The 20,650-nt window shown below is 46.4% G+C and overlaps 2 protein-coding genes across 6 annotated transcripts in view; one reads left to right on the top strand and one right to left on the bottom strand.

Moving 5' to 3' along the window:
- Nucleotides 1–1,195, bottom strand: part of NSUN2 (NOP2/Sun RNA methyltransferase 2) — a 31,918-nt gene extending 30,723 nt beyond the window's left edge. For 2 of the 3 annotated variants that reach the window (XM_032279126.1, XM_032279127.1), the window contains exons 1-3: nucleotides 1,017–1,160; nucleotides 742–899; nucleotides 40–144 (exon numbers count right to left, since the gene is read on the bottom strand). In XM_032279126.1, the coding sequence (XP_032135017.1) occupies nucleotides 40–144; nucleotides 742–899; nucleotides 1,017–1,112 (359 nt within the window). In that variant the 5' untranslated portion in view covers nucleotides 1,113–1,160. Of the gene's footprint in view, nucleotides 1–39; nucleotides 145–741; nucleotides 900–1,016 lie in introns of all 3 variants that reach the window. The other variant, XM_032279125.1, reaches the window with a different exon arrangement.
- Nucleotides 1,196–1,546: 351 nt separating this feature from the next.
- SRD5A1 (steroid 5 alpha-reductase 1) overlaps nucleotides 1,547–20,650 on the top strand; it is a 28,325-nt gene continuing 9,221 nt past the window's right edge. The window contains exons 1-2 of one of the 3 annotated variants that reach the window (XM_032279128.1): nucleotides 1,547–1,983; nucleotides 14,314–14,480. In XM_032279128.1, the coding sequence (XP_032135019.1) occupies nucleotides 1,691–1,983; nucleotides 14,314–14,480 (460 nt within the window). In that variant the 5' untranslated portion in view covers nucleotides 1,547–1,690. Of the gene's footprint in view, nucleotides 1,984–12,317; nucleotides 12,488–14,313; nucleotides 14,481–20,650 lie in introns of those variants that run through there. The other 2 variants (XM_032279129.1, XM_032279130.1) reach the window with 2 other exon arrangements.

Genomic DNA, 20,650 nt, shown 5'->3' with positions numbered 1-20,650 from the left:
CCCAAACAAGTATTCGAGATGAAGCATTGTGGTACCTACCAACTCAGTGGCTGCGGAACTTCAACTTTCTGACCATCCACCTCCAGGTCCTCCAATTCCTTGAAATATTTGTTCTTTAAGCAATGGAGAATCTCTTTTGCATGGCTATTGAAAAACAAGAAAGTTTCAAACTGATCTAAGAAGCTAAGCTAATACGTTGTATCCTTTAAATTTAAGACTGCACATATTTTAAAACTAAAGCCAACTTTGCACAGAGAGAAAACATTCTTTAGTCACTACTTTTACACTGTATCCCTTCAAAATTTAAGCAATCCACACTGTTTGACCCTAAGAGCAACACTGCATTCCTTCTCTCCCAAGTATACCTACAGTTTTAGTTTTACTTGCGACTCATTTAGAAAGATGTACCTACAAAGATGGGGGAGGGGAAGGATCAAGGGGTTTTATACATTCTCTATAAACTCTCTTTCGTTCCAAAAGGTAGGACCCCCAGCTCACCAATCCCCAGAAGCCGAAACTTCCTCAGATCCCATTTTCACTTCCTCTTCTAACTCTGCACCTGCAATACCTCCGTGACCATTTCATTGGACCCTGTGCTCCCACCTCAATGCTTCCTGAATTCACACCGCTGAAACGCCACGGTTCTTTGGCACTGTAACACTTGTCAGAGAAAACACCATCGCCTTTAACCTGGAGCATCCTGGCCTCAACTCCCTAAAAAAATCAGGTACTGCCCCCTACCTTTTGTAACCAGTAATTCTTAAAGTGGCCGGGAGGGGCTCCCTGAGGGCGTCCATGAACTGGTCCCACTCGCCCTCGGGCACGATCTTGAGCTCCTGGTAGTAGTGCTCGAACAGCTTGTTCTCCTTGACGATCTCGGGGTACCCTCCTTCCCAGCCCTAAGGAAGGAAAGGGACGTCTACCCCGAGGCCCGAGGAGCCGCCCCTCAGGCCTCGGCGTCCGGGAGGCCCACGAGGAGCCCCAGACCCACCCGCCCGCCGCGTCCCGGCTCCTACCGCCTCGCCGCGCTTGCCGCCGCCCTCAGCACCGTCCTCCGCGCCCTCAGGCCGCTGCTGCTGCTGGAGCCGCCGGCACCGCGACCGCCGCCCCATGGCCCACCCGGGAGCGCACGCAGCACGCAGGAACCGGCCCGCCACAACCGAAACCGGGGCCCGACGGCTCCCCGGACTTCCGGTCGGAACCCAAGGCCCCACGTGTCTGGGCCTGGTCCTTTCGGGGACCTTCGGGGACCGTCCAGAAATAAGCCCAAAGCGCACAGCCCATCCTCCCGAAAAACAGCGTGAGAGGCAAAACCGCGGACAGCTCCGAGGGGGAAAAAGGCTCCGAGAAGTAGCCACAAAGGCTTCTGGTGCGAAGCGCCTGGGTTTCCCACGCGGGCTCAGGGATCTCCTCGGACAGCCTGAGGCCGCGCGTGCGCAGAGCGGGGTGATTGCGGCGCCCCGGCGTGGGCGGGGCGTTTGCAGGTCCCGCCCCGCGAGGGTGCTCGCCCCGCCCCCGGGGGCCGTGCCCCCAGCCCTGACTGCACCGGAGAGGCCGGAATCCAGGACCGGTCCCGTCGCGCCCTGGCCGTGCAGGCTTCGTGTAGCCGTGCCTCCCGCCCCCGCGCCGCCACCTTATATGTTGCCCGCCGCGTCCTCCGGGGCATGGAGCGTGGCGCCCAGCCTCGGCGATGGCGACGGCGACGGCGGTGGCTGAGGAGCGCCTGCTGTCCGCGCTCGTCTACCTGCAGTGCGCCGCTGGCTGCCTGATCCTCGGGGTGAACCAGCAGAGGAACTCGCCGTACGGCCGCCAGGCGACACCCAGGTGCAGGCTCCGGGTGCCGGCACGGGTCGCCTGGGCCGTGCAGGAGCTGCCCTCGCTGGCCCTGCCGCTCTACCAGTGCGCCAGCGAGTCCGCACCGCGCCTCCGCGACGCGCCCAACTGCATCCTCCTGGCCATGTTCCTCGTCCACTACGTACAACGGTAACGTCCCCGGCCCCCGGCCCGGCGTCCTCGCCAACCCTCGCATCACTGCCCGGTGCCCTCTCCCGGGAGCCTTCCCCACCCAGACGCCCTCTCCCTGCCGACCCCTCCGGAGCGTCTCCCCTCTGCACGGGTCCCCTTCTCCTGCCGTCCCTGGGGTCCTCTCCCCGAGTCCCCCGGCTCCCGGATTTAGAAACGAGGAGGGATTCGTCTAGAAAGGGCGGGAAATGGAAAAGGACTGAAAGGGAGTGATGGAAAAAACGGGATGAAACCGATCTGGAAAGAGCCACTCAGTGGTCCCAGGTTTGGTTTGCTTAGCCGGCACGGTGGCACCTGTCTTACGCGGAGGCTGAGATGGGAGAATCCCTGGAACCCAGTAGGCAGAGGTTGCAGTGAGCCGAGATCCCACCACTGCACTCCAGCCTGTGCGACAGAACGAGACTCTGTCTCAAAATTAAATGAATAAAAATAAAGAATTAAAAAGTTACACAAACTGAAAATGGAAACTAGATTTTGTTCCCTTAGATGAAGACTGCAGGAGGGCCTAGAGTCTAACGCCGATGGTCTCCAGTCTTGAGGGCCACTGGTTTCTGCACCTTTCTGCTGGCTCCCCTTTTGGTATCTTTGCTGATGGTGCAGCTGTTTTCTCCCAGCCAAGTGATCAGCTGCAACTGGAAACCTGGTATCCTAACACTGCCTAGCAGTTTCCCCATAAAGGCTTGATCACTTTCAGAGACTTTCACCTCCACCTTAGGCAGGGGACCTCAGGACTGTGGGGTGGCTTTCCAGGCAATGACCTTAAACCTTAAACAAATGAAGTCTTAAAGATGACTTCTAAATCTTTCAAGGTTTTGGGGGTTGTTGTTGTTGTTGTTTAATATTTGAAGCTGGCTGTATCTGCAATGGCTGGTCAAAAGTTCAATTTTCAAAGTTTTCATTCAGTCTCTGGAAAGCTTAATAATTAAAAAGGGTGTGTCTGCACCCAAGGAAATTGAACTCACTACCTGTGTAACTATGGGCAGTTGCCCAACTTTTCTGATTTGGGGTCCCACCTTAAAACACCTACTTCCCAGAGAGACAGGAAGAACTCAGTGTGTGTTTATAAGCCTCTCTTCGTTCTCCTGGGGTCATGCGTTCCAGCGACGAGAAGGTACACAGCTCCACTGCTTGGAACAGTGTTGTACCCAGCACAGTTTTCAGTACCTAAGTTCCCTGAAAGCCAGCACCTTACCGGTACTTGGTGCAGTCTGTGTCCTCAGCCTGCTTCGATGCAGGCACTTTAAACAGAAAGTTGAAACGGGCAAGTCAACATTTATCAGGTGCTTAATAAGTACTGTGTGCCTGAAACTCTTTACCATTACACAAAGTTTTTGTCTGCTTGAGTTTTTTTTTTTTTTGTAATGGGATCAAGCGTTCCTACAATTTGAATATTAGTCAGACTTTGCTGTTTGTATATACTTTTTCGTAAATATACGTGTATGTCTGTTTCTTTATGGCTAAAAGCAATCTCAGGTCAGAGTGTTTGGTGCTGTCCTAGCCCCATTGCTCATGACCTGGGATGAGTTACCAAGCTGCCCCACACCAAGGTCTCCCCCTGTAGAATGGGCAGTGGTGGAACTGCCCTGTGGGATCACATGGATTTTAAGCAAAGGCAACTCCCTAAAGTGCTTGCATGGTGCTGGTGCATCTGGGTGCTCAATGCACGATACCTAGCACTATTTTGCATTGCTGTGCGTGCACGTTCAGGCTTGTGCTCTGTGTGTCATTCATGTACATTGCCGCCAGCCTCGTGGGCCAGCCAAACTGTGGCATTGGAAATGAAGGGAGCACCTTACGATGTTTTGTGTGAAATCCCAAGTGGAAGCTTTTTAACTAGAGACATCATGTTTAATTGTACCTATATTCATTCAAGCAGAAGAATGAATGCAGCCTCCCAAAGGGCCAGAGTCACCTTGATTGATAGACCTTGGACAGCTCATGCATACAGCATAAGAGCATTCTGGTGTCTTCTCTGAAACGGTTGGATGAAGAGCTGCTGGGACGAAAGCCCACTTCCTACACTAATAGTTTAAAAGCTGCTTCAAAGCAAATTGGCTGGGTCAGGTATAGCTTCTTTAAACTGCTGGGCTATTTTTTTTTTTTTTTTGAGTTGTACATGTTATTGTGTACATAGCTATGTGGTTTGGGGACATTTACATTTTCCAAATAGAAAAAGATAAACACTTTCCATTCTACCCAAGCAACTGATTTATTAAACAGTCATTTGACCTAAGTCAGTGAGCACTTGGAAGAGAACCAGAGTGGAAACAGCATTGAGCACTCAACACAAACCATCTCAGCAGCCCCTGGAAGCGTCGTGGAGCCCCTTATTTGCATAGGGTCCTGCAGAGAACACCAGACCCAGTGAGAGGAGGCTGTGGGCACAAGGATGACTCAGGAGAGGCAGGAAAAAGGTGAAACCAGGAGGCGCTGGCCAGGCAGTAGCACTTTATATAGTCTGGCAGGTGTCCACACAGGCCCTGTGCTGAGCTGTGAGGTTTCACAGGAGTGAGGCAGGGCCCTGCTTGGAGCTACAGCCTTTTTTGGGAATGGTGAGAACCAGAGGCAGGTGCAGGGGCTTCGTCCAGTCCATGAGGCCTGAGGTCAGCAGCAGAGATACAGCTCTTGGCAGAGCAACTGACAGTTCCGGGTAGTATGTACAGGACAGTCAGCTCAAGGAGGGAGGAAAAGTAAAGGATGGGGTGGAGGGACCGGTGTGCTTTCATGTATTCATTCCTCAAACATTTACTGCGGACTCATGTGCCAGTGAAGATTTCTGGACCTGGCGTTGTGCTGGGGAGATAGTGACAACACATTCCCTTTGAGTTGAGGAGTAAAGACTGGTTGCAGAGAAGCTACGGGGTCTTTTGGGCACAGACACCAGGGAGGGAAAGACAGGCTGCCTGGAAGGGAACAGGGCTGGGGTGGGGAGACAGCCGTGACGCAGGATGAGCCAGGGTCCTGACCAGTTCCCCTGGAAGGGCAAACCACATGTTCAGGAACATCTTTAGGGCTCGAGGTAGCGGCCAGGATTGCCTGTGCCCTATCTGTGCTGAAGCCTCCTTTTCTGATCCCAGGGTGCTTAGGTTCTTGGGGACAGAGTCAGCAATGTCTCACTGGGGCCTTAGGCAGCACGTGGAGTGGCAGCTGGCACAGTGCCAACCTCCTGCCAGGCCTTCCTAGGGCCTTCCGTAGCCTTTGCTTACTCCTATCACCTTTGCCCTCTACTCTGTGGTTACAGGGATGTCCCCCACCCCCCGCATTTACCCTGTTACCTGGCCATCATTTTTGTCCCTAGCCCTCTATTCTGTCTCCCTGGGCTGGAGCCGTAGTCCAGGTCCTTGTCACCTGTGTTGGTACTTGCTAGGCTTCCTCGTTCCTCCCCGCTGGTCTTTCTCTACCATTGCCCTTAAATCCTCCTTTGCTAGACACAGCAGAGGTCTCCTGGGGTCAAGGGCATTATCTCTGAACTGTGTTGGAGTCACTGGAGGACTTTGCAGACTGCTGCCTGACCTCAGGCTCTTTCTCTCCACCCAGGCAGGTTTGTTCTGTATTATTTGAACTCAGTCTGCTTTGCGCATGGAGTTTCCCTCCTCACCATCAGCAGTGAATTAGTCGGGGGCTTATCTCTTCATTGCACCTCCATTTAATAAATCACTCCAAGGAGCCTGAGCAGGAGGTGCTGCTTGCCATGGGAGCTCTCAGTGACTGCCTTTGTTAGGACTGGGGGCCAGATGATGCCCAGAGAGGCAGTCAGATGCCCGGAGGCCTCGTCTTTCTGACACCTGCCCCAGGTTTGTACTCAGCCACGTCCTTGACCTTGTGGGACTTTGCTTCCATCTTTATCTTTGACGATGGTGCCTCAATAAACCACACTGACTTTGATTTCTTATTTCTCTCTTGTAATTCTATTAATGGGCTCTTGTAGGAAGCCGGGCCCAGCTTCACTTTTAAATGTGTTGTGTGTAATGTTGAAACACAGCAGGAAACTTCCAGGGTAAATTATGTTAAAAGATAAACTCAGGTACATTAAAATTGTAGAGTTGTTTAGGCCAAATGTGGTGGCTCATGCCTGTAATTCCAGCACTTTGGGAGGCTGAGGCAGGTGGATCACATGAGGTCAGGAGTTCGAGACCAGCCTGACCAACATGCTGAAACCCTATCTCTACTAAAAATACAAAGATTAGCTGGGTGTGGTGGTGTATGCCTGTAATCCCAGCTTCTTGGGAGCCTGAGGCAGGAGAGGTTGCAGTTAGCTGAGATTGCACCATTGTAGTCCAGCCTGGGCAATAAAAGTGAAACTCCATCTAAAAAAAAAAAAAAAAAAAAAAATGGCCAGGCATGGTGGCTTATGCCTATAATCCCAGCACTTTGGGAGGCCAAGGTGAGCTGATCACCTGAGATCGGGAGTTCAAGACCACCCTGACCAACATGGAGAAACCCTGTTTCTACTAAAAATACAAAACTAGCAGGGCGTGGTGGTGCATGCCTATAATCCCAGCTACTCAGGAGGCTGAGGCAGGAGAATTACTTGAACCCAGAAAGCGGAGGTTGTGGTAAGCCGAGATCGTGCCCCTGCGTTCCAGCTTGGGCAACAAGAGTGAAATTCATAATATATTAAAAAAATTGTAGCATGTTTTTGGAGGAGACAACAATTCGTGAATCAGTACCAAACCACAAGCAGGATGGACTCCACCTAGAAGGTGTGTGAGAAAGCGGTTTTGTAAGGCGTGTTTGCACAGGCAAGACAAAGGAAGCATTTGATTGGTCAGAGTGGAAAGTCCTCGAGGTTAGTGGGTGGTTTCTGATTGGCAGAATCTCTCATTAGAAGTCACTTGGCAGTTTCTGATTGGTTTAAGATTCCTTCCACTGTTGGGCTTCCATGTGCTTATGTAAGACACAAGGCACCATCTCAGCCTAATGGCCTTCTAATTAATTTTTTTTTTTTAACAAGGGCATACTGAATCCTTGGTCCTTGCCTCATAGATTGAAATAATCTGAGAAAAGAAAAACTTCTGTACAAAAGTGTAGAATGATGACAAGTGGAATATTGACAGCCAAGCGCTTATTTTAAGCATGCTTTGTTGGCAGCTGTGCAGTTTGACCATCATTTCAAATGAGTCTTTTACAGAAAGAAAGGCTAGGTGAAAGGAACAGACCCAAATCTAGGAAATGCTGTAGATTTCAATGGCCTCAAGTTGTTAAGGAAAAAAGTAATAAAGCCAATTGTTAAAATTAACCACTCTCAGTTTTAAACATTTAAAATGGTTAAATCCACCATGGCCTAAATTACTCCCAGATAACCAAATTTGCTATTTCATTGTTCCCAAACTTAAGGATGCAACATTATAGGTTTTCCTGAGAGACGATGTCCAGTTGCTTTGAGAGTCAAATCATCTGCTGAATAAATATCTTATTTGTCATCACAAGTAGACCAAAGGGTTATTATTCCAGTTTGTTGGGAAAATATTCCAAGAGATACTTCCTTTGTTCACTGTGTGAATTAAACAGGCATAGAACTTGCTTCCAAGATGACAAAACCCAAAAATCTTACTTTAAATGTTTCAAAGAATAGTCATTCCAAGTTGCTTGCATTTTCATCTTCTGGAATGCATACTGTATTGTATGTTGACTGTTTCCCCTTTGGAGCAGATCATATCGAGCAGATGAGCATGAACAGTTATTTACCAGTTTCTTGGGTTTAATACTCTGTGGGCAATTCTGCTGGTTTGCATAGCTGGAGAAATCACTCAAGTGCTGCTTAGGAGTAGATGTTTGGGAAGTTCGGAGTTCTCAGTGCCCTTCTGTGGGTGCCACCCCGTAGCCCTCTCAGAGAATAAGAGCGGACATGGAGGCCAGCCCTGATGATTTTGTGCTTTTCAATAATCCATTTTTCTTCCTGGGTGCTTATAGGGTACTCTCTTTTTCCTTAGAGGATGATCTGTGTTTGCTTGTTTATTAATTTTGCCTGATTCTCTCTGAGCCTTTTGAATCAGCAATTGTAAGTCTTTAGCCCAGGAAATTGAATTTCTCCATGTCTCTCATTCCATCTGTTCTGAATGTGTTAGGTGCCAGGACTCAAGATACTTGTCAGTATCGTATGTGAACAAACTTACAGGTGAAATACATGCTTGTTGTAGAAAATCTAGAAAATAATTCAAGGAGGAAACTCAAAGGTGCCTATAATTTCATCTTAGAGATAAAGCTAACAATATTGCGGTATTATTTTTTGCCCTTATCTTTCATTGTTTTTAATAAGTTTTGTTCTAAGCAGTAAAAATACATACCGACAAATAAAAATAACATCTTGTAACCTACTTTTGACAGTTGGTAAGTATTTCTTCTGACTTAATAGAAACACTTAATGAAAGTGACTGACAGCGACGATTTCATATGGTTGGGCCAGACATTCCCAATTCTCGACGGGTCCTCATGGTGTGGTGGCTGGAGCACCTGGGAGGGGACATTGCCAGCCAGCCCTGCCACTGTGATGTCCTCTGGCCACATCGCTGTATTCCTGTGAGCTCCCATGTTCTCATCTGTAAAATAGGGATAATAGTCACAGTTTTACAGTGTAGGAAAACGGGCATTTAGGATTAGGAATTATTAGAGACACTTCTTTTTTTTTTTTTTTTTTTTTTGAGACGGAGTTTCACTCTTGTTACCCAGGCTGGAGTGCAATGGCGCGATCTCGGTTCACCGCAACCTCCGCCTCCTGGGTTCAGGCAATTCTCCTGCCTCAGCCTCATGAGTAGCTGGGATTACAGGCATGCACCACCATGCCCAGCTAATTTTTTGTATTTTTAGTAGAGACGGGGTTTCACCATGTTGACCAGGATGGTCTCGATCTCTTGACCTTGTGATCCGCCTCGGCCTCCCAAAGTGCTGGGATTACAGGCTTGAGCCACCGCGCCCGGCCACTTCTATAAGAAACTTTAAGATGCACTTTTATATTATATCTAAGCTTGTAAACTCAACCAAAAGACAACTGCAAATCATCCTGCCCATTGATGCACCAAAGGAATTCTAACTCCTTAATACTCGCAGTTCATCTCCATCATCAAACATGTCTCCCATTCCTGGTGGCCTCACAGACACCAAGGTTTGCAACTTTCATGGGTTATTCAAACAATTGATGAAAAGCAAGTCTTATTCTATTCAGGTGGTGCGTATCTTAGGCTTTGTGGGCCAAGATACTGGGTAGGTATTTATGATGAGAGAAAACAAATATTCACGAAAGTTTTAGTAATAAATTCAAAATATATTGTCTGTGTGTTTTTTGTAATATGTGTCTAGTGAGAATAATAGAATTCTTTTCTTGGTGAGAGAAAACATTTCATTTATTGGGATTCAAAGTTAGTATTTCCTATTATCAACATCTATTCTAAATGTTCCTCTCTCAATGTTGATCTATAATTAGATTTTAGGTATTTTAACTCTATAAATGGAAGCGTTGACATCAGTCTAGGTGTATATCATTTTAATCGAGCATGGTCATCACTTGGAAGGCACTCATGGAATCCAGTTAGATTCTTCTCTTGTCTTTGCCTTTCCATATGGTATTACACTGCAGATTCATATCTTCCTGTGGAAGGTTAGACAACAGCTCCTCCCCTGCACAGCTAAATGGATTTTGAAATATGGAAATCCAGGTTCACAAACACACTGTAGTTTAAAGTGAGAATGTATAGCCACTGCAAGCTGATGTGAGCATGGAGCTCTCACTTCCTTTAATTTGAATAACATGGCAAGTGCAGAACACAGTTTGATGTGACTTGTGATTGGAACAGTGTCAGTCACCATCAAAATGACGATAACAGAATCTGAGTTTCGCACATGAGCACTGTTTTGCCTTGCAGTTTTAGGTTAAATTTATTAGGATACATTATCAAGTCTGCAGTGAAAGCAGACTTTCCAAAGCCCTTCCAAACTCAGTAATGGTGGTGAGGGCAGTTCTTGTTCAGAAAAGTTTCAGTCTCAGCTCTGAGCTCAAAACAATGGATTAAACTTTATTAAGCCATCAAACTGGTGTGTGGTGGGACAAATCGGCATGGTCAGCTTATTTCTGATGAAAAGTTAGAGAACAGATGGTGGTTGAATCCATGAGAGGGATTGGCATTCACTGTTGTCACTATGGATTCAATCACACACAATAGATTTTCTGCAAAAGGCCTGCTGATACAAAGAATAGCTTGAAGCATCTTACATTTTGACAAGCTTTGTAAGTTTGTAATTTGTTTTTCTGTTCCATACATTTTTACCACCATCAGTTGCAACAGCTTAGCAGATTCCACATTGGGTTCTACTAAATTCATGTTTTCTCAACTTCTTTTAAAGCATTCTTGCCAGTAGTTGTTCTACACAGACTATTTAAAGAGCCTAACGCTTCATTCACTTCAGCCTTGATGTGAACTCCTCAAATAAACAACTGGGCCATGTCAGTAACATCCATAGACTCACCCAGAGCCGACAAAGACTGCTCATCCTCTGCCTTGCTTTAAAAAAAAAAAAAAATCATTATTTTGAGACAGGATCTCACCCTGTCATCCAAGCTGGAGCGCAGTGGCAAAATCTCAGCTCACTGCAGCCTCCATCTCCCAGTCATAGGTGATCCTCCCACCTCAGCCTCCCGAGTAGCTAGAACTGCAGGCACACGCCATGACACTCAGCTAATTTTTGTATTTTTTCTAGGGAGGGGGTTTCACCATGTTGCCCAGGCTAGTCTCCAGTTCCTGGACTCGAACAATCTGCCTGCCTCGGCCTCCCAAAGTGCTGGGATTACAGTCATGAGCCACATTGCCTGGGCCTGCCTTGTTTTAATTGACTGTCGATGTTGCTCCCAGTGTCCACTTGCTCCTCCAGCAGGTGTTCTCCCTGAAAGCCTAATCGTGAGAAACAGGTGTGTGTTCTCTGGACACGCCTCTGTGGTTGCTGCCGTTAATTAACTCACCACTGATGCATGCATTCCTTGCTTCACTAACCAGTGAGCCGCCGATAATCTACTTTGGCTGCAGCCTCATTTTCCTCTGTTTTGTGAAGAAATCCTGCTGTGATGAGCTTCTATCTTAAATTGTCTAATTTCTCTGACCAGTGCTTTCCTGTGAGTTGGGAATATGTTGGCAAGTGCAGAGTCAGGTAATTTATCCTCTATTATATTCTTCTGATACAGTTCTAGCATCATCAGCAGCTGACGTTTGCCCGTTCAGCATTCAACCCGGAACTTGAAACCAAATTGAGAGAAATGGATCAAAGTTCGCTGTGTGTGATTCTCACATCCTGGAAGGAAAGGTTCTCTCACACAGCATTTGTCCGTTGTTTAAATGGGTGACATCCAGTGCAGAAGTCTCTTAGACCATTTTCAATTCTGTGTATTTCAAGTGTGCTAATATTTTCCTTCTGCTTTTTGACCTTGCCTTCCTGTTATCAAGTATTCAATTTAGGATGGACTTTTCTCAGGTCCAGAGACCCAACTTTTTATGAACTGAGTACTCTCTATTTTAGCAGAAATCTTTCTAAACCAAATCCAAGCCTTATATTCCCCACAATTTTTATGTCTTGCTCTCTTTTTCTGTATTTCTTCAATCTTAGAATTCGAACACTTTCTCAACTCTATCCTGCAGCTTGCCTACTGGGAAATATTGTGAGGCTGTCACTCTCAGGGAAGTTTTCTCTCAACTTTCTCACACTGGTGTCCTTTTTGCTCTTTGCCGCATTGAGAATCTCCTAAGCTGTCTTCAGAAGTGGGCTTCCTGCTCCTGGTGCTTCTCAAGTTGATACACTCGGGTAGAGTGAGAGCTGCTCTGTCTTACGTCATTAATTCTGTCCGTCCAGGTCTAACACAAGGCCTCTTGTTCTGGCTGACAAATGGGCAGAGGCAGGAAAGATGTCTGATCACAAATCAAAATCACCTCCTATGTTTAAGGGAGGCTGTGCCAGTCAGGCTTACTCTTATCTCCATCAAAAGCAGATTCTACTTGTTCCACAGGAAATGTTGGTATGCAAGCACTCGCAGTGTACCCACCACATCCCAGATGCCACTCCACGGTACCCATTGTCTGCCCAGATCTGAATCATGTTTCCAAGAAGCAGAGAGAAATTGCTGGGATTCTTTGTTCTTATTCATTGCTTGCCAACACCACAGCTTCCAGGAGCGTCCGAATGCACACTTACTGGCCAAAGTGTGCTTTGCGGTAAATCAGTATGAAGTCTTCCTAGGGGTCCTGGCCTGAATGAGTTGAGAACCTTAGAGGCTGCTTTTGACTCACGTGAACGTCTTCACCAGGAGCTGAGTGGAAGGCTGGGGAGAGAATGGCTTGAGGGTACACGGCCAGCAGTGCACTACTCATCACGTGATCACTGTCCATGTTCGTAACCGTGACTAATGACTAATTATGATTTCACCCTGGCACAAATGGTCACAATGGAAACAAATAACAAGCTTTAAAGTTTTTCCTGCTCTGTTAAGGTATAATTTACAAATAATACAGTTCACTCATTTTAAGTCTGTAGTTTGATGAATTTTGGTGATTGCATATAGTTGTGTAATCATCACCCGAAATCAAGAGATAGAACAGTTGTATTCCTCTAAAAAACTCCTGTTGTGTGTCTCTGCAGCCAGTCTCCACCCTGACTCTATTTTTGCCTTTTCTGGATTTCATAAGTAAGTCTAAATTCAAGTTCATAATCTATTAATACAGAGAGCAGTAATATTGCCCAAAAAGGGAAGGTTAATCTTTGCAGTTAATCCTCTCCCCTGAGTCTCATTTTGCCCGTTCTAGAATTTCCGAAGTCTAAATTCAATTTCTTTCATTGGTACCAGTGCTATTCATGTCACCTTTCTTTCTTCTTGGGTCTGCTCTGGTCATTTGTGTCTTTCAAGGAGTTTGTCTATTTTATTAAGTTGTCGAATTTGCTGATATACGGTTGTTCGTAATAGTTCCTTATTACCTGGGTGGATCATGTGAGCCCAGGAGTTCAAGACCAGAACTAAAGACCAGACATAGAGAGACCCCATCTCTACAAAAAAAAAAAGTTTAATTAACCGGGTTTGGTGGTGTGTGCCTCAGGTCCCAGCTAGTCAGGAAGCTGAGGTAGGAGGATCACTTGAGCCTAAGATGTTGAGGCTGCAGTGAGCCATGATTGCCCCACTGCACTCTAGCCTGGGTGACAGAGCAAGACCCTCTATTGAAAAAAAAAAAAAAAAAGAGTTCCTTATTATCCTTTTAAGGTCCGTAGGATATGTAGTGATGTCCCCTCTTTCAATGTACTATGCATTGATATTAAAGAGAAAATTCAAACACAGAATAACATTTTGCATTCTCTTCATAATTTTCTAAGTTCTTGTCCTTTTATTTTGTCTCATTAAACCTTCAGTAAAGTGCACCTAAGCCAATGTGGTACAACAGAACACGATCTTCGAATTGCCCCAATTTACATTTAAACTCAGCCACTCAGTAGCCCGTGATCTTGAGCAGTTTACTTTACCACTCTGTGTCATTTCATCCTCTGTCAAATGTGGATAAGAGTGCCTCCTGCCTGGTTAGCTAGAGGCTGGGGTGGTTTGCAGGGAATGCAAATGCTCAGGGAATGGGAGCCGTTGCAATGGTGATGGATGATGTGATGGGGTGTTCCAAATCTTATTGCTCAGACCAGGACTGGTTAATGGTTTTAGGATACTGGAAATTTCAAGACCTTCTTGAAGCCCCTAGTTTTCCTAATTCAATGTATTCTGTTTTATGTTGTATGTAAGTAGAATCTGGAGTTTGTACACTGCGGCGAACATGTTTGAAACGTGGTAGTGCTTTATTTAAAAATCTGCATTTTGGCTGGAGACAGTGGCTCACACCTATAATCCCAACATTTTGGGAGGACAAGGCAGGAAGTTCACTTGAGGCAAAAGTTTGAGACCAGCCTGGACCACAGAGTGAGAGCTCATGTCTACAAAAGAAAAGTAATAATAATAGTAAGTATGGGAGCACATGCTTATAGTCCCAGCTACTCAGGAGGCCGGGACAGGAGGATCGCTTAAGCCCTGGAGCTCAAGACTGTAGTGAGCCATGATCACGCCACTGCACTGCAGCCTGGGCAGTACAGCAAGAACCTCTCCCAAAAAATAAAATTAAAATCAAAATCCACTTTTAGCTTAAATATAATAAATCACTATGAATATTACTGAGGATGGCATTTGTACAAGAAAGTAAGATTTAAAACTCAAATCATTTAAGATAGGATTACGGAAATGATGATCTTTAACATTTTTCAAAAACATGTACCTGTTTCTTGTTTCCTCAGGTCCTTAATTTACCCATTTCTGATTCGAGGAGGAACGCCTATGCCACTGTTTTCATGTATACTGGCAACTATGTTCTGTACCGGTAACGGCTATTTGCAAAGCAGATACTTAAGCCATTGTGCAGTGTATGCTGATGACTGGTTAAGGGATCCCCGTTTCCTAATGGGTGAGTGTCCACAGCAGTGACCTCCACCTCATTCACATCACTGCTTTTATGTTGCCATCCCAATGGTATTTTTTTATATTTCCACTTATTTTATTGCATTTTAGGTTTTGGGATACATGTGAAGAACATGCAAGATTGTTGCATAGGTACACACGTGGCAGTGTGATTTGCTGCCTTCCTCCCCGTCACCTACATCTGGCGTCTCTCCCCTTGCTATCTCTCCCCAACTCCCCACCCCCCACCATTCCTCCCTATTTCCCCCCAACTGACCCCAGTGTGTAGTGCTCCCCTCCCTGTGTCCATGTGTTCTCATTGTTCAACACCCGCCTATGAGTGAGAACATGCGGTGTTTGATCTTCTGCTCTTCTGTCAGTTTGCTGAGAATGACGGTTTCCAGGTTCATCCATGTCCCTACAAAGGACACAAACTCATCGTTTTTGATGGCTGCATAATATTCCATGGTGTATGTGTGCCACATTTTCCCTGTCCAGTCTATCATCGATGGGCATTTGGGTTGGTTCCAGGTCTTTGCTATTGTAAACAGTGCTGCAATGAACATTCGTGTGCACGTGACCTTATAGTAGAACAATTTATAATCCTTTGGGTATATACCCAGTAATGGGATTGCTGGGTCAAATGGAATTTCTATTTCTAGGTCCTTGAGGAATCGCCACACTGTCTTCCACAATGGCTGAACTAATTTACACTCCCACCAACAGTGTAAAAGTGTCCAGTGGTTTTTAATGAGAAAGTCCAAGGTTCCTGTGAGAACAAAGACTCAGCAGAGAGAGCAGCAGTACCCCAGGGTTGCCCATGGGAGAGCCAGGCTGTCTGGAGGTGACACAGGTGCTGAGCTGAAGCACAGGTGCCTGGTCAGGCTGAGAACCTGAAAATAGCAGCGCACTGTGGCAGAATGAGCAGGGACTAAAGGCTGAGACGATTTTGGCACTCATCGACCACGTAATCTAAGATGGGCCCCAAACTCCTGCGGTCTCTGCTGTGATATGAGAAAAAACCAGACTGGGTTATCTTCCTACAGGGCAGCTTTTGTGATTCTGTGAACCTGAATCACTTTTAGGTTTACGAAGTTCTTGAATTTTTTTAGTTGTATCAGTTAATGTGAATTCATGTACCTTTTCAACCTCTAATTATAACTTTATAAGATCTGAGAAAAATGAAAATAAAACAGCCATCAAAGATATTTGCAAGAGCATTAGAAATGTATAATCTGGCTGGGTGCAGTGGCTCACACTGTAATCCTAGCACTTTGGGAGGCTGAGGTGGACATATCACTAGAGTCCAGGAGTTCAAGACCAGCCTGGGCAACATCGCAAACCTCCATCTCTAAAAAAAATATAAAAATTTAGCTGGGCATGGCGACACACACCTGTGGTCCCAGCTTACTCACAGACACTAAGGTGGGAGGATCACCTGAGGCCAGGAGGTCGAGGCTGCAGTGAGCCATGATTCTGCCGCTGCATTCCAGCCTAAGTGACGGAGTGAGACACTGTGTCAAAAAAAAAAAAAAAACTCAGCAATCTTATATATAAGAAAGATTCTTTCCAAGAAGCAGCTTCTCTGCTCCTTCTGGAATCTCTACCTGGTTCAGCCCTTCTGCCTTCACTCTGCCTCCACCATGTCCATCAGGATGACTCAGAAGTCCTCCAGGGTACCCACCGCTGGCCCCTGGGCCTTCAGCTGCTGCTCCTACGTGAGTGAACCCCACGTCCACATCAGCTCCTCAAGCTTCTCCTGAGTGGGCGGCAGCAGCAGCTTCCAGGGTAGCCTGGGTGGAGGCTGTGGTAGGGCCAGCAGGATGGAGGCATCACCACCGTCACAGTCAACCAGAGCCTGCAGAACCCCATTAACTTGGAGGTGGACCCCAGCATCCAGGCCATGTGCACCCAGGTAAAGGAGCACATCAAGACCCTTAACGACAAGTTTGCCTCCTCCATCGACAAGGGAAGGTTCCTGGAGCAGCAGAACAAGATGCTGGAGACCACGTGGAGCCTCCTGCAGCAGCAGAAAATGGCTCAGAGCAACATGGACAGCACGTTGCAGAGCTACATCAACAACCTGAGGCGGCAGCTGGAAACTCTGGGCCAGGAGAAGCTGAAGCTGGAGGCGGAGCTTGGCAACATGCAGCGGCTGGTGGAGGACTTCAAGAACAAGTATGAGGAAGAGATCAATAAGCTACAGAGATAGAGAATGAATTTGTCCTCATCAAGAAGGATGTGGAGGAAGCTGACATGAACAAGGTAGAGCTGGAGTCTCACCTGGAAGGGCTGACTGACAGATCGACTTCCTCAGGCAGCTGTAGGAGAGGAAATCCGGAAGCTGCAGCCCCAGAGCTCAGACACGTCTGTGGTGCTGTCCATGGACAACAGCCGCTCCCTGGACATGGACAGCATCATCGCTGAGGTCAAGGCACAGTATGAGGAGATCACCAACCGCAGCCGGGCTGAGGCTGAGAGCGTGTACCAGATCAAGACGCTGGCTGGGAAGCACAGGATGACCTGCGGCATACAAAGACTGAGATCTCTGAGAGGAACTGGAATATCGGCTGGCTCCAGGCTGAGACTGAGGGCCTCAAAGACCAGAGGGCTTCCCTGGAGGCTGCCATCGCAGATGCTGAGCTTGGGGAGCTGGCCAGTAAAGATGCCAATGCCAGGCTGTCTGAGCTGGAGGCCACCCTACAGCGGGCCAAGCAGGGCGTAGTGCAGCAGCTGCGTGAGTACCAGAAGCCGATGAGTGTCAGGCTGGCCCTGGACATCGAGATTGCCACCTATAGGAAGCTGCTGGAGGGCGAGGAGAGCCGGCTGGTGTCTGGGACGGAGAACATGAGTATCCATATGAAGACCACCAGCAGCTAGACAGGTGGTTTGAACTCAGCCTATGGGGGCCTCACAAGCCCCAGCCGTAGGTACGGCCTGGGCCCCAGCTTTGGCTCTGGTGCTCCTTCAGCCGTACCAGCTTCACCAGGGCCGTGGTTGTGAAGAAGATTGAGATCTGTGCTGGGAAGCTGGTGTCCGAGTTCTCTGACATCCTGCCCAAGTGGACAGCTGCAGAAGCCCCTCCCAGCCTGCCCCTCCTGTGGCCGCTGAGCAGGGGAGCACAAAACGGGAGACCCACCTGAAGCTCAGCCTAAGCCCTCAGCCCACATGCAGGGAGTTTACTGCCTGGGGACACCCTTTGCCCATGCCTCCAGCTACAAAACAATTCAATTGCTTTTTTTTGTTTTGTCCAAAATAAAATCTCAGCTAGCTCTGCAAAAAACAAAGGTTCTTCTGTGTATTTATTTAGTCTATTCTAGCATTTAGGTATTAAACCACACTAAGGCGTGGCTTACCCCCACGGTAGCATGCTAAAACTCTGAAGTCAGTCCATCAGATTTGCAAACTACCCTGCAGTGTTTCTCCTTAAGCTACATAAAGTGACCTTACATTGCATTTTGCTTTCTTCATGTGTATTAATTTATAATCATAGAAATAAACTAACTCTTGGATAGTACTTGTGGCTGAGAGATCCCTTTCAACATTTCTCAGTCTTTTTTTTTTTTTTTTTTTTTTGGTGAATTAGAATTTTATTCCAGGGTTTCATCATACCTGAGGATTGTTGCAATCACCTGTCCCTCCTCTACAAAAGGAGGGGTGGCTGAGAGGTGTTTCAGGTCCTTTCTAGCCCCAGAAGTCTGTGCCTCCATGAAATGCTGGACTATATTGTTTAGTACTAAATTGTTGTACAGTAACCACAAATATCTTCTTGATTGACTGGTTTTTGACTACTTTATTTTCTTCTGCCCCACCTGTCAAGAGAAGGAACAGGCTTTTGAGTTCCTGTGCAGAACACATGATTTATGCTCTCTGAGACAGAAAGGATGCCCTTTTCAGATAAGACATGAAAGGTCAGAAGAGTTACACAGCTGGCCCAAGACATCCAGACACAGTGAATGGCAGAGTGGGGATTTCCACCGCCTCACCAAGCTGAGTGTCCACAGATGGCAACCGGAATAAGAGGAAGTGGAATTTCTTTCTTTTGCCTTTTTAAAGACACAGATTTTAAATGTTTACTGAGAATCTCATGGGACTCACTTCTATGATGAACAACAACAACAAAAGAATCCTTTTGATCTGTGGATTTAAATCCTATTTAAAGTAGTTCTGCAGATGGGTTGCATCACGTAGAGGTGACTGTGAAGCTGGTTGAGATTCCAGACACCAGTAAATTGTATACAGACTTCTTGATTTCTCTACAATTCAACAGAAGGATTTGAAAAGGAAAAAAAATTTGCCAATTGGGAGACAATCTAGGTTACCTTTTGTGTGTTACATTTATTGCCTAGAGTTTATTGTTTTTGTGAGGAAACATACATGAAATTACATCAATAAGTAAGTATGCCTACTGTAGTTACCATGAAGAACTAAGCAAATAATAATAAGTTTCTTTTTATTTTATTTTTTTTTTTTTGAGATGGAGTCTTACTCTGTGGCCCAGGCTAGAGTGCAGTAGTGGAATCTCAGCTCGCTTCAACCTCTGCCTCCTGGGTTCAAGAGGTTCTCATGCCTCAGCCTCCCAAGTAGCTGGACTATAGGTGCATGCCACTATGCCTAGCTAATTTTTGTATCTTTTTAGTAGAGACAGGGTTTCACCAGGTTGGCCAGGCTGGTCTCAGACTCCTGACCTCAGGTGATTCACTCACCTCAGCCTCCCAAAGTGCTGGGATTACAGGCATGAGCCACCACGCCCAGCATATTTCTAACAAAAGGTTTTCCATAACAGCAAAAGTGGGTAATCTAAAATATTTTATAGAAAGATTCTTTTTTTTTTTTTTTTTTAGACAGAGTCTCACTCTGTCACGCAGTCACCCAGGCTGGAGTGCAGTGGCGCAATCTTGGCTCACTGCAGCCTGCACTTCCCAGGTTCAAGCAATTCTCGTGCCTCAGCTTCCCAAGTAGCTGGGATTACAGGCGTGTGTCACCACTCCTGGCTAATTTTTGTATTTTCAGTAGAGACGGGGTTTTACCATGTTGGCCAGGCTACTCTTGAACTCCTGGCCTGAAGTGATCCGCCCAACTTGACCTCTCAAAGTGCTGGGATTATAGGTGTGAGCCACTGCGCCCAGCCGGATTTTAAGATTCTTATAAATAGAATTAAATATTTACCTTAGGTGAACACAAGTACTAGTTTTCTTCCAATCTAAGCAATAAAGGGAGCTTGTCTCATAGAAGAAACAAAAAGTAGCTATGCTATTTAGACATCATGCTTTCTTTCTAGAACCTCATATTGGAAGCCAAATTACCTAGGGGTGAAATACTAATATCAAAAAAAGGTAGCAAATCAACTATAAATATATGGATCCAATAAATGACTTATAAAACCTATTATAAAATTTGGTACAAACTGCTGAGAAAAAATGTTTTTACAAAGCTGCTTACAGTGGCAAAATCAGAAGGAAGAAATCGTGCAACACTTGCTGTACACCAGGTTTTCTATATCCTTGTTCTAACTTTGAAAAAGTATTCAATGTCACTGATGTGATGAATGAAATAATAATGATACCCCAGGTGTACATTTATTTAATATCGAATTGAATGCCACCATTAAGCAGCATCTGCCTTTCACATTTTTTAAAAAGTATCTCAGAACTATTAAGTCAACCTCTTTTTATCAGTATTTCTTTTATAAAATACTGTTTTGGCATTTTGCCTTTTCTTGATGGAATTAATCGATGTGATACTAAGAACTCTCCTTTAAATGATGAAAAATTCCCAAAGATTTGTAAGAATAGGCGAGAAAACTGGGGATACCGCAGGATTCTGGGGAGAGTCATGCAGCCAGCATGGGAGACTCTTGTTGGGAACAGAGGAGGAAGAGCTGACCGAGGAATGCCGATTGATGAGCCTGCAGGAATTCTGCTGTGGGCGAAGTGTGGATGTGCATTAATTTGTTCAAAGAGGTTGTAAGTAAGAGAAGAAGACCAGAGATCAGCTCCTGGGAACTGTCGCCCCTCAGGAGGCAGCATACAACCAGTGGTGACAGAGCAGCCCGGGTACCTCGCCCCTCCTGCTGTGTATAGTGGAGACGGTAGCATTGCCGTGTACGGAGTGTGAGAAATAAGTGGGCTGAGCCTATCTGCCGGGCTGACTCCCTGATGCTCCCTGGAAAGGAGA

The sequence above is a fragment of the Sapajus apella genome, unplaced genomic scaffold (assembly GCF_009761245.1).
Source record: "Sapajus apella isolate SASKATOON/1434 unplaced genomic scaffold, GSC_monkey_1.0 scaffold11, whole genome shotgun sequence".
In the NCBI taxonomy this organism is placed as follows: domain Eukaryota; kingdom Metazoa; phylum Chordata; class Mammalia; order Primates; family Cebidae; genus Sapajus; species Sapajus apella.
The sequence above is the reverse complement of the archived record's forward strand: the minus strand, read 5'-3'. Positions and strand labels throughout refer to the sequence as shown.